This window comes from Ovis aries, chromosome 14, assembly GCF_016772045.2.
Source record: "Ovis aries strain OAR_USU_Benz2616 breed Rambouillet chromosome 14, ARS-UI_Ramb_v3.0, whole genome shotgun sequence".
NCBI lineage: Eukaryota > Metazoa > Chordata > Mammalia > Artiodactyla > Bovidae > Ovis > Ovis aries.
The window spans coordinates 47,385,785-47,398,867 of NC_056067.1; the positions used below are offsets into that span (position 1 = coordinate 47,385,785).

Consider the following 13,083-nt stretch of genomic DNA (forward strand, 5'->3'; position numbering starts at 1 on the left):
CACACTCACTGCTGTATTCCCACTGCTGAGCACACACACGGAGCAGAGTGGGTTTCCAGGACACAGCTGGGGGACGGGCAAGTGGAGAGGGTAACCCCGGTCTTGTCTCTGTCCCTCTTCACCGGGTGACGTGGGAAAGCTGCGGTCACTTATCCAGTGGCGGTCGGCTCCCTGGGGTCAGGACGGCTTTGAGAAGCGACTTGAGCCTCCTGAGACCCTTCTGACCGTGACCTTCTCCTTCCAGGCAGGTGGACAGCAGCACGAAAAACGTCTTCGGGCAGCCGCGGTTGAGGGCCTCCCTCCGAGACCTCCGCTCCCCACGGAAGAACTACAAGTCCACCATCGAAGATGACCTAAAGAAACTCATCATCATGGACAACCTGGCGCCCGAGCAGGAGAGAGACACCGGCGTACGTAGAGGCTGCCCCTGCCAGGCACACACCCTTGCTCGCATGCGTGCAATCAGGCAGAGGAGGGCGGGGCCAGGCCGGGGCAGCTCCCTGCACTCACTCCTGCCTCTTCCTGCCCGCCGCACCCACCGGCCTGTTGGGGGGTGTGTGTGCCCCTGCAGCCAAGAGTCAGGACGTCACATTGGTCAGGGATAGGATCACAGCATGAGCCAGCCTGGCAGGCTCACGGGGGCTTTATCCCCACTGGACCGCTCTCACATCCTCCCCGAGTGCAGGGTGGAAGCAGCACCTGCCTGCCCAGACCACAGGACCAGGAGTGGAGGGACTGCCCAGGGGGCACTTGGGCTCCCGTGACCCAGAGGTTGAGGGAGGCCAAGACAGCAGGTGTTCTCTGCCCCTCTCGTCTCTGCCTCCCCTGGTGGGCCAGGCGCTTGGGCAGGTGCACTCTTGTTGGGACCTGGGTGGCCCCAGTCTCTGCAGGGTTTCCTCCCACCGGCTCTGGGGGGAGCCAGCACCCTGTCCCAGGTGGTCCCCACCAACACCTGGGTCTCCTGCTCTAGCTGAGGTCGCCCTACCTTCCCTACCTCCCCTGGAGCTGGAGAGTGGAGGTGGGCTGCAAAGAGGGGAGGAGGAATCCTCAGGGAGAAGTTGGGTACTTTGGGCAGAAATGGATGCTGGGTGGGTGAGGACTGCACATGGTGGGGAAGAAGCATCCAAGGGCAGTGACCGTGGGCCTGGCCGTGACCACTCCCCTGTCCTGGCAGCAGTCGCCGCAGAAGAGCCTGCAGCGGACGCTGTCAGATGAGAGTCTGTGCAGTGGGCGTCGGGAGCCCAGCTTCGCCAACCCTGCCGGCCTGGAGCCGGGCCTGCCCAGCGACGTGCTCTTCACCAGCACCTGCGCCTTCCCCTCCAGCACGCTGCCCGCCCGCCGCCAACACCAGCACCCCCACCCGCCTGGCGGCCCTGGCCCCATCCCCACCACTGCCGGCAACAGCTTCCCCGAGAAGAAATGTGAGCCCGGGAGCCTGGAGGCTGGTTGAGGGTGGAGGTATCAGGAGGGCATAAGTGTGTGGATCACCTCGAGGTCAAAGGACATGGGTCATCAGTGTCAAAGTCAGATGAGGGTGGGAACTGAAGTACACGGGAGCATCCGGGGACTGCAGTGGTTGAGCACATTGGGTGTCACCCTCAGAGCAAGGGATTGTTGGCCAAGCATCAATCACCTAGGAATGGGGGGCCCCCAAAGATCGAGGTCATCTGAGACGAGAGAGAGGGCGTTAGTCTCTCTAGGTGTCTCCAGACTGGAAGCTCATTACTAGGGCCCTGAGGATCAGGGTTTCCATTATATATGCCCCTTCCCCAGCTCCCTGTTCCAGCACCAAGCAAATTACCTCATGAATTTTTTTTTAATATTTATTTTTACTTATGTATTTATTTGGCTGTTCTGGGTCTTAGTTGCAGCATGCAGGATCTTTAGTTATAGCCAGTAAACTCTCAGTTGTGGCATTTGGGCTCTAGTTCCCTGACTAGGGATCAAACCCGAGCCCCCTGCATTGGGAGCACAGAGTCTTAACCACTGGACCACCATGGAGGTTCCTGTCTTCACATATGTGACTTCCTCCAGGCCTGCCAGCTCTCAACAGGAGGAGATAGAGTGGTGTGACCACCATCAGCAAATATTTACTGAAGGGAATGCTGTGTGCATGGTTGCGCGCTGGCTGGGGTCAGCTGTGCCTTCAGTCCGCACTGTAATCCTCTATCCACAGCCTCAAAGTCTCTGAGACTGGAAGGCAGGGGCGCCCCCAGCAGTGCCCGACCTGAACGGATGTAAGGCTGTTCGTGGCCCTTCTTGACCCTACTTGGCATGAAGCATCTGCTGCTTAGTTGAGGAACACGGGTGTGCTGGATGGGGGCCACTGCTGACCTTTTCGGGTGTGTGTGTGCAGTATGCCGTCACTTTGTCAGATAGCCACAAACCTTGACTTCCAAGATCTGCCCGTCCCAGGTTTCAGCTGAGGGGCTGTGCCCTGTAGCGTCTGATGGAGCCCTTTTGTAGACCACAGAGAATGGGATGGAGGCTCGGGGACTTTTTTGAGGGGTTCTGTCTCCCCGCTTAAAATTCTTCCACAGCTTCTCATTGACCTCGTATCTGGGTCCATAGTCCTTGCCCTGATATTTTGGGGCTCCACCCTAGGGTCCTTCCTCAGTGCCGCCCTGAGAACCTCCTGTCCGCACTGTCTCTCTCAGGGTACTCCAAGTGACTGTGCCCTCTGCCTGCCATGCTGCTCCTCCAGCCCCGTGCTTGCTTCCTGACTCCCGCTTCTCCTTTAGGGCTTTGCTCAGATCTGGCTCTTTTCTGGAGTCTCCCGTAAGCCCCAGGCTGGGTCCTCTCTCCCAGTTTAAACTCCAGAGCCCCTGGCCTGCCCCTCCGTTGCCTTCATCCCACTGTTTGTCCAGCCCCTGGTCTGGGCTAGGCTCTGCTGTAGGCGCTGGGCACCCAGCATTGGGGGGCACACAGCACCCCTGCCCTGGTGGCACTGAGCTTCCCGGCGGTTTCTCTTGCTTCCCTGATCTTCACTCTGTGTCTCCTTCATCAGCCTCTCACCTCACTGCCCTGTCTGTGCTGAAGGCAGGGCCAGGCACGAGGAGGCATTTGACACATGGTGAGAAGGCAAGGGACGGGCCAGGGCAGAAGGGTGCACAGAGATCACAGACAGACAGTGTGCCTGCCTGGCTCTGCCTATCCTTTTAGTCATGTTAAAGATGCTGCCTCCTCCAGGAAGTCCTCTCTCCTTAACCAGGCTGAGTCAGGCACCTCCTCTGGGCACCCGTGCCCCCAGCCCCCTCCCATCCTACCCATCATGCTGTCTCAGCCTTGTGTTTCCCCATCACAGCCCCACTCTCTCCCGGTGGTCGCTGCGTGGGAATGAGTCTGTCTCCCCCGCTGGACTGGAGACTCCCTAAGAGCAAGGCCCAGGGTTGTTTGGGTCCTTACAGTGACCGCAGCCCAGGGCCCTCTTTCTCATGAAACAGACACACACACACACCCCTCTCTGTGCCCATCTGACTCCCCTGTCCTCCTGAACCTGAGAGTCCCATCTGGCTGGACCCCTGGCCTTTCCACATCTCCATGCCTGCTTGAGAGCCCTTCCCAAGCCTCGTCGGGGCTGGAGAGGTGCTGTCAGCCTGGAGCCCCGGCTCCACTGATGAAGAGCCCTCAAGGCGAAGGAGCCTCTCACGAGGCAGCACCTGAGATGACTTGTGTGGCAGAGGCAGCTGCTCCCACGGTCCCCACCTGCTCAGCCATGAGATACTAGGAGGCTGGAAACGGGAGTGTGGGGATCAAGGGCATCCTTCAGCCTGCCTTCTCATCCATTCCCCTGAGCGTTCATTTACTCGCCAACTAGCACCTCGCATCCTGAGAGCCGGGGTGGCCCAAGTTTGTGGTCAGGTCCTGACCTTACAGCTGTAACCTCCCTGTGCCTATAGAATGTAGGCCAAAAAAGCACCCACCTCACTGAGTTAACCCAAGAATCAAACAAGCTAGTACATGGAAAACACCCAGCTCAGAGCCGGATATGCAGTAAGCGCTGGAAACACTCACTGTTGATGTATTTGTCAGTGTTTGGTCATCAGGAGCGAGCATTCTAACCTCTCATCAGTGGGTTTTTGTCTCTGAACTAAGACATGAACAGGGAGCCTCTCAAGACCAACGCCGCATGGGGCTGGGCTTAGAGCAGGGTCAGCGTCAGACCCCACGTGTCAAAATCAGGTGCCCCCACCAGTGAGAGAGAGGGTGCAAGGCAGCTAGCTTCCTGCTCTGAGCCCCAGTCACCCCCTCTGTCACACAGGGTTATGTGTGTAGCTCTTCCCTCCTGGCTAATTTGGGGGAGTGGGGACTAAGAGATGATTGCTGTAGTACCCAGTGAGGTGCCCAGCGAGAAGATGAGCCTGGGGTTCGTGGAACAGGCCCAGCCTTTCTTGCCGGAGTCACCGCCTGACCTCTGTGCTTCACTGTCGCCCTCTGCCCTCCGCTGTAGGGTCTGTGAGGCCTCAGTGAGTCAGGGCCTAAGCCCCGCAGGAGACCTCCATCTCTGCAGCAGGTGCCACAGTTGACACGCTGCTTGTGCCTTCCAGCACCCGGAGACTCTTTGTCTGCCTGTTGTGTCATGCCTGAACCCACCAGGTCTCCCCACAGTGACCCTAAACACCAGCTGTACCCCAGAGCCCCACGTTCTGTCTGCAGCCTGGCACTGTCCCCTCTGCTCCAGACACAGGTGGCCCGCACCCCGCCCACGGCTCCGTGCGGGTGTCTTAGGCACCTCACACACCTCCAGAAGCCACACTTCTGGTCCCACCCCCGGCCCTCCCAACTCAGTGCCAGCTCCTAGATCCTGAAGTCCTCCCAGAGGCCCTCTGTCTCACGCCCACGTCCACCCTCGGAATGCTTTCGGCCCCACCTGCCAGGCAGACCCAGGAGCTTGTCCCTCCAGCCGTACTGGCTCCTGTCTGCCTTCATCTCCCTCCTGGACCATCCCAGGAGCCTCCTCACAGCCTCCCTGATCCCCCACACAAAGCTGGAGGGACCCAGTGGCACCTGCCACAGCTCAGAACCCTCCTCTGGCTCCATCTCACTCGGAGAAGCGATACGGTTCTTGTCATAGCCCCCAGGGGCCCTGCACCGTCCAGCCCTGTCACCACCTTCTGTCCTGGCCATGCAAGCCTCCTCTTTTTTTTTTTTTCCTAGTTTGTCTGTGCCAGGTCTTAGTGTGGCATGTGGGATTTAGTTCCCTGACAAGGGATCAAATCCGGGACCCCTGTAGTGGAAATGCGGAGTCTTAGCCGCTGGACATCTAGAGGAGTGCCCTCCTCAGTGTTTCTTAAACCTCCAGGCACGTTCCTGCTTCAGGGATTGATTTCTCACTGGTTGGGTCATCTGCCCAGAATGCTCTTCTCCCAAGATGTACCCCCTGACCACCCCCCGACAGCCTCACTTCCTTCTGAGTTTTGTACAAAAGGCCAACTTCTCTGCAAGGCCTCCCCAGCACCCCATCTCAAATCATACCCTCATAAATATCCAAGACCCCTACCCCCTTACCCTGCTGGTGGTTTTCCCTGGCATTTATCATCTAATAAATATAATTTATTCATTTAATTATAACAGTGTAACCGTTACGTAATGTTACATAACTGTATGTGAAATGTAAAGTAACGTGTTCATTTCTTTATTTCTCCCACGCTGTCACTCGCACCCATCCTCTCCCCACCCAGCCACCATCTCAGCCTCCGAGCTCTCACTGGCCGACGGGCGGGACCGGCCCCTGCGGCGTCTGGACCCAGGAATGATGCCGCTCCCCGACACGGCTGCTGGCCTCGAGTGGTCCAGCCTGGTGAACGCAGCGAAGGCCTATGAAGGTAGGCGCCTTCCACTCAACCCCAGCAGATCCCGCTCCCTTCTCTGTTCTGGAAGGATCCACAGAGGGCGTTGCAGCTTTTTGTTTTTTCTAGCTTACTATATTTTACTTAACTCGTCCCTCTATACTGTTGTGCTCAGCCGTGTCTGACTCTTTGTAACCCCATGGACAGTAGCCCGCGAGGCGCCTCTGTCCATGGGATTCTCCAGGCAAGAGTACTGGAGCGGGTAACAATTTCCTCCCCCAGGGGACCTTCCCGACCCAGGGATCAAACCCATGTCTGTTGCACTGGCATACGGGTTTTTTGCCAGAGCCACCTGGGAAGCCCACTTACCCTCTCTGTTGACATTACCTTTTTTTTTTTTCTCAAACTGGGCCTTTTTCTAAGAAGGAAGATGTGTTTTCTTTTTAATTTACTTTTTAATTGGAGGAAAATTGCTTAAAAAATATGGAACACTTCACAAATTTGAATGTCGTCCTTCTGCAGGGGCCATGCTAATCCTCTCTGTCGACCCAGCTTTAGTGTATGTGCTGCCAAAGTGAGCATGGCCTTGAGGCTTTAAAGGGGGACACACTCAGGTTCCAGAATCAGGGGAGGGCAGGGATCACATCCTCCCTGTCGCTTGCTCACTGTGCAGTCCTGGGCAAATGTCTTCATCTCTCTGATCCCCCCAGCTAGCTTGTCTACAAAGCAGGAGCGAGACTACCCACTGCCTAGGGCCACAGGGAGGAATCTATGAAAACTGTTTATAAAACTTGTCATCACAGAACATGCCATCAACAGAGAGTGCTCCCTGTTGTTATTTTAGTGCGGAAGTGTAGTGATCCCAGTTGTACTTAGATGTACTTTGGCTATAAGTGGCAGAAAATCCAGTGACTTAGGCAGGGTTTTATGCAGTGAAAATTCCAGGGGTGGGCAGTCAGCCTGGTGGGCAGTAAAAATTTCTGGGGTGATCACTTCTGATTAGGGTCAAACTCCTTCCCCTTCTACTCTGCCATTCCTGGGGACCTCACCCTCACAGTCGGGCTGCTAGAGCTCTGGCCATCACGTCCAGCTCTGCTCGCAGGTAGAGACAGACACCCACCCCACCCCGACTTGAAGGATGTTTCCCATAACCTCACCTTCCTCCTGCACTTACATCCCATTGGCCTGAGTGTCATGGCCACGCTTTGCTACAGGGCAGGCTGGGGAATGAGGCCCTGTGCACAGCTGAAATGTGGGATCTATTATTAAGGAGAAAGAGAAAACAGACCATAAGACAGCTGGCTGTCTCTGCCATTTCCATCCCACGTGTCCTTGGGCAAGCAGCTTTACTTTTCTCAGCCTCGGTTTCCTCATCTGTGAAACCCTGACAGATAAGGATATATTCTTCTGGCTCATTTTCCATCTTTTAGGCCTCAGCTTTGCAGTCCCTCCTCCAGGAAGCCCTCCCTCCTATCCCTTAGTCTGGATCAGACACCTCCTCCTGTTTCCCATGGCCCTGACCCCTCGGCCTGTGCCCTTGCTTTCTTTCTAATTAATTAATTAGTTTGGTTGCATCAGGGCTAAGTTGTAGCACTCAGGCTTCTCTAGCTGTGGCTCATGGGCTTAGTGGCCCCAAGCACATGGGGTCTTAGTTCCCTGACCAGGGATTGAACCTATGCCCCTTGCAGTGGAAGTAGAGAGTCTTAACCACCGGACCACCGGGGATGTCCCCTGCAATAAGCTGTTTTTAAAAAGTAAAGGAGAAGGGGCTTCTCTGTTGGCTCAGTTCAGTTCAGTCGCTCAGTCGTGTCTGACTCTTTGCGACCCCATGAATCGCAGCACGCCAGGCCTCCCTGTCCATCACCATCTCTCAGAGTTCACTCGGACTCGCGTCCATCGAGTCCGTGATGCCATCCAGCCATCTCATCCTCGGTCGTCCCCTTCCCCTCCTGCCCCCAATCCATCCCAGCATCAGAGTCTTTTCCAATGAGTCAACTCTTCGCATGAGGTGGCCAAAGTACTGGAGCTTCAGCTTTAGCATCATTCCTTCCAAAGAACAACTAGGGCTGATCTCCTTTAGAATGGACTGGTTGGATCTCCTTGCAGTCCAAGGGACTCTCAAGAGTCTTCTCCAACACCACCGTTCAAACACATCAATTCTTCAGCGCTCAGCCTTCTTCACAATCCAACTCTCACATCCATACGTGACCACAGGAAAAACCATAGCCTTGACTAGACGGACCTTAGTCGGCAAAGTAATATCTCTGCTTTTGAATCTGCTATCTAGGTTGGTCATAACTTTTCTTACAAGGAGTAAGCGTCTTTTAATTCATGGCTGCAATCACCATCTGCAGTGATTTTGGAGCCCCAAAAAATAGTCTGACACTGTTTCCACTGTTTCCCCATCTATTTCCCATGAAGTGATGGGACCAGATGCCATGATCTTCGTTTTCTGAATGTTGAGCTTTAAGCCAACTTTTCGCTCTCCTCTTTCACTTTCATCAAGAGGCTTTTAGCTCCTCTTCACTTTCTGCCATAAGGGTGGTGTCACCTGCATATCTGAGGTTATTGATATTTCTCCCGGCAATCTTGATTCCAGCTTGTGTTTCTTCCAGCCCAGCGTTTCTCATGATGTACTCTGCATATAAGTTAAATAAGCAGGGTGACAGTATACAGACTTGACGGACTCCTTTTCCTATTTGGAACCAGTCTGTTGTTCCATGTCCAGTTCTAACTGTTGCTTCCTGGCCTGCATACAGATTTCTCAAGAGGCAGGTTAGGTGGTCTGGTATTCCCATCTCTTTCAGAATTGTCCACAGTTTACTGTGATCCACACAGTCAAAGGCTTTGGCATAGTCAGTAAAGCAGAAATGGATGTTTTTCTGGAACTGTCTTGCTCTTCTGATGATCCAGCAGATGTTGGCAATTTGATCTCTGGTTCCTCTGCCTTTTCTAAAACCAGCTTGAACATCAGGGAGTTCACAGTTCATATATTGCTGAAGCCTCGCTTGGAGAATTTTGAGCATTACTTTACTAGCATGTGAGATGAGTGCAATTGTGCAGTAGTTTGAGCAATCTTTGGCATTGCCTTTCTTTGGAATTGGAATGAAAACTGACCTTTTCCAGTCCTGTGGCCACTGCTCAGTTTTCCAAATTTGCTGGCATATTGAGTGCAGCACTTTCACAGCATCATCTTTCAGGATTTGAAACAGCTCAACTGGAATTCCATCACCTCCACTAGCCTTGTTCATAGTGATGCTTTCTAAGGCCCACTTGACTTCACATTCCAAGATGTCTGGCTCTAGATTAGTGATCACATCATCATGATTATCTGGGTCGTGAAGATCTTTTTTGTACAGTTTTTCCATGTATTCTTGCCACCTCTTGTTAATATCTTCTGCTTTTGTTAGGTCCATACCATTTCTGTCCTTTATCGAGCCCATCTTTGCATGAAATGTTCCCTTGGTATCTCTAATTTTCTTGAAGAGATCTCTAGTCTTTCCCATTCTGTTGTTTTCCTCTATTTCTTTGCATTGATCGCTGAAGAAGGCTTTCTTATCTCTTCTTGCTATTCTTTGGAACTCTGCATTCAGATACTTATATCTTTCCTTTTCTCCTTTGCTTTTCGCCTCTCTTCACAGCTATTTGTAAGGCCTCCCCAGACAGCCATTTTGCTTTTTTGCCTTTCTTTTCCATGAGGATGGTCTTGATCCCTGTCTCCTGTACAATGTCACAAACCTCATTCCATAGTTCATCAGGCACTGTGTCTATCAGATCTAGGCCCTTAAATCTATTTCTCACTTCCACTGTATAATCATAAGGGATTTGATTTAGGTCATACCTGAATGGTCTAGCGGTTTTCCCTACTTTCTTCAATTTAAGGCTGAATTTGGTAATGAGTTCATGATCTGAGCCAGTCAGCTCCTGGTCTTGTTTTTGTTGACTGTATAGAGCTTCTGCATCTTTGGCTGCAAAGAATGTAATCAATCTGATTTCAGTGTTGATCATCTGGTGATGTCCACGTGTCGAGTCTTCTCTTGTGTTGTTGGAAGAGGGTGTTTGCTATGACCAGTGCATTTTCTTGGCAAAACTCTATTAGTCTTTGCCCTGCTTCATTCCACATTCCAAGGCCAAATTTGCCTGTTACTCCAGGTGTTTCTTGACTTCCTACTTTTGCATTCCAGTCCCCTATGATGAAAAGGACATCTTTTTTGGGTGTTAGTTCTAAAAGGTCTTGTAGGTCTTCGTAAAACTGTTCAACTTCAGTTTCTTCAGCGTTACTGGTTGGGGCATAGACTTGGATAACTGTGATATTGAATGGTTTGCCTTGGAGACGAACAGAGATCATTCTGTCATTTTTGAGATTGCATCCAAGTACTGCATTTTGAACTCTTTTGTTGACCATGACGGCTACTCCATTTCTTCTCAGGGATTCCTCCCCGCAGTAGTAGATATAACTGGTCACGAGCCAGTCACGTGTCTGGGGGATGGGCCCCGGGCATCTTTGCTTTAACCGCCAGCCCCATGAGACTGTTTCTCTCTTCCATATACCTGGTAGTCTCTGTTTGGTGTCTCTCTTTGCTTTGGAGGTTTCACAGACATTCTCAGAATTAGGTATGTCCTCATCAGCCAGTGTCAACCCCATCCACTTCCAGCCATTTTCCCCCCTCACCATTATTGACAAAACAAGGCCATTTCAGCTGAATTGGGGCGGTTCCTTGCCCACACCACACTCAACTCCTTGCTCTGTCCCTTGTATTTTGTATAAACTGGTCGTCGGGTCTGGAGGCTTACTCAGAAACAGGACGGAATATTGTGTTTGTGTCCTGACTTGGTTTGGTTTTTTGGCAAGAATCCATCCTGTGTGCCTGTGTGATCTAAGCGGGTGTGATTGGGAGTGTCCTGGGGGTTTTAGGGAAGGGATTGGCCATTGCGAGGGGAGGGGTGGTGTGAGGAGGAGCCGGGAGCCCAGCCGACCACCACGCCCCTCTCCCCCGCAGTGCAAAGAGCCGTCTCACTCTTCTCTCTCAACGACCCAGCTCTGAGCCCGGACGTCCCGCCTGCACACAGTCCTGTCCACAGTCATCTGAGCCTGGAAAGGGGGCCCCCGACCCCCAGGACCACCCCTACCATGAGGTGAGGCTCCCCTACCCCGCTGTCCAGGCAGGAGGCCACCCTGCAGGTCCCCCACCCCCTCAGCAGTAGCAGGAAGGGCAGCCACGGCCTCATCTAACAGACTTTGGGCTCATCCACTCGCTGGGGCCCAGCGGGGACCAAGCAGTGTCGGTCCTGCCCTCGCATGGAGGCCCTGTCTCCTCGGAGGAGACAGCACAGTGATCATTGTTCTGCTGCTTTGAAAATCGATAAGCAGTACCCTCAGTCTTCCCTGCCCGCTGCCTCACGTCCGCCCCCTCTGTCCACCCCACTCCCAGTCTCCAGCCGGCCCTGTCTGCCCCCGGGTCTCCTCCTCTGCAGGTTCCTAAATTACGTGCCGGTGCCCCTGACATTTATCTCTCACCTCGTCCCTGGCAGGCCCCAGGCCAGACTGTCTGGGGACCCAGCGGTGACTGGGGCCCGAGCCCTGTCCTCATGAGGCTTCCGGGGGCGGGGAGGCGGGCGAGGAGGCAGGCCTCTCCCATTTGTCATCTCACATTCGGTGCAGCATGTTTGAGTGCACTAGCTTGGCAGAAAATAGAATCACAAAGAGGGAGAGAGGATGGAAATGGCAGGCTTGCATGTCCATGGATTTAAATAGTGCATTCCACACTCAGCTGCGTACTCCACCGTGCGGAGTGACGTGTGCGACAGTCGTGCACTCCACTGTATGGGCAGTTGAAGGATTTTCGGGGGTGGTTTTGACTCTTCTTGTTTTTCACTTCACACCCTGGCTTTAGAGCTCAACCTCCACCGAAGACTGGCCCCACTGTCACAGCAGAGCTGAGCGGTTCCAGGACGGAACCGGGGCACTGCAGTGGGGTTGGAAACAGGGTGCGTGTGTAGAAATGTCAGGACCTGTGGCTTCCTGGCAGACTCCTGGACTCCTTTTGCCCTGAGCTGCTGACCACCTCCCACCTGCCTCCAGCCTCCCCCTGTGACTGCAGCTCCCCCAGATGTAGGACCAGCAGGGAAGAAGGACTGGCGGGGGTATGGGGGGTGGGCAGCGGGTCCTTCCCGCTTCTTGGGCGGACACCCTGCCTCCCTCCTCATCCATCCTGGGTGCCTGCGTTCCCACCACGCCCAGAGGAGCCTTCTGCAGAAAGAGGCTTTTCCCTTCCTCTGCAGGGGCCAGGCAGGCCCAGAATGGGGGAACCCACTCAGGAGGAGCCACAGGCTGGGGTCCTGGGTACAGCGTCCCCACCTGAGCTGCTCAGACTTCACACGTCACGGGGTGGGCTCTCAGGAATGGGGGCTGTTACCATCATCCGTCTGGTTACTAGTCCTGCCCCCCAGGCAGGCCCTCCTGCTCGCATGCCCACTTACACACCCCGAGTGCCAGCTTCGTGCTAGGGCTTGCTCGGTGCTGCATGGGTGGGTGTGGGGAAGGGGCTTTGTACTGTGCTGCCCCGCGGTACAATTCCAGAAATTCCAGGAATTTCTCCTGGAAGCGCATACTTGGTCCCTCTGTGGGAGGACTGCCACTCACTTCAGGCCTGGTGCTCCCAAGCCCCACCAGGTGAGGAGCCCGCCCCAGGCAGAGTGCAGCCTTCACCCACCAGGCACCCCTGGTACTCCAGCCAGGAGAGGACTCCCCAGAGCCTCAGGGACAAGAGGGGCCTGTAACCCGGGCTCCTCCCAGCTGTGGGCGGAGATCCTGACCCCGCCCCCTGCCTTTGCAGCGAGGAGCCACCCCTGGATCTGACAGGCAAGGTGTACCAGCTGGAGGTGATGCTGAAACAGCTGCACACGGACCTCCAGAAGGTAAGGCCGCCAGGCAGCTGCCTCACATGGCACTTCCTGGATGCCTGAGGGGTGGGCAGCAAGGCTGGGGCTCCCGTCTCCACCCCAATCCCGTCTGTTCTAGGAGAGGCCACCCAGCTCTGAATGTAGTCATGAATGAAGAATTTGACATGGGGAAGGCTGGGAACGCACCCAGAAACTCTTAGAAGGAGAATAAGTTGGCTCAACCTTTTTGGAGGGAGGTCAGACCATATTTATCAAAACCGTAATTGTGTACCTTGTCGACCCAGCAGTTTCACTGTGAGAATTCGTCCAATAGAATTCCAAGCACAGGCACAGAGAGACCTGTGAGCAAGGGTGTTCACTGCTGCACCACTGGCCGTAAAAGACTGGGGCC

General features: G+C 54.4%; 1 protein-coding gene and 1 non-coding gene across 8 annotated transcripts in view; one reads left to right on the plus strand and one right to left on the minus strand.

Annotated features, from left to right (window-relative positions):
• Positions 1-13,083, plus strand: part of SIPA1L3 (signal induced proliferation associated 1 like 3) — a 254,293-nt gene that overhangs the window by 237,942 nt on the left and 3,268 nt on the right. For 5 of the 7 annotated variants that reach the window (XM_042230909.2, XM_027977924.2, XM_042230910.2 and 2 more), the window contains 5 exons: positions 245-410; positions 1,175-1,421; positions 5,682-5,825; positions 10,790-10,925; positions 12,626-12,707. In XM_042230909.2, the coding sequence (XP_042086843.1) occupies positions 245-410; positions 1,175-1,421; positions 5,682-5,825; positions 10,790-10,925; positions 12,626-12,707 (775 nt within the window). The remainder of the gene's footprint in view (positions 1-244; positions 411-1,174; positions 1,422-5,681; positions 5,826-10,789; positions 10,926-12,625; positions 12,708-13,083) is intronic. The other 2 variants (XM_042230912.1, XM_042230911.1) reach the window with 2 other exon arrangements.
• On the minus strand, positions 6,267-6,371 carry LOC114118164 (U6 spliceosomal RNA). Its single transcript, XR_003591707.1, has one exon. It is a non-coding gene; the product is annotated as a U6 spliceosomal RNA (small nuclear RNA).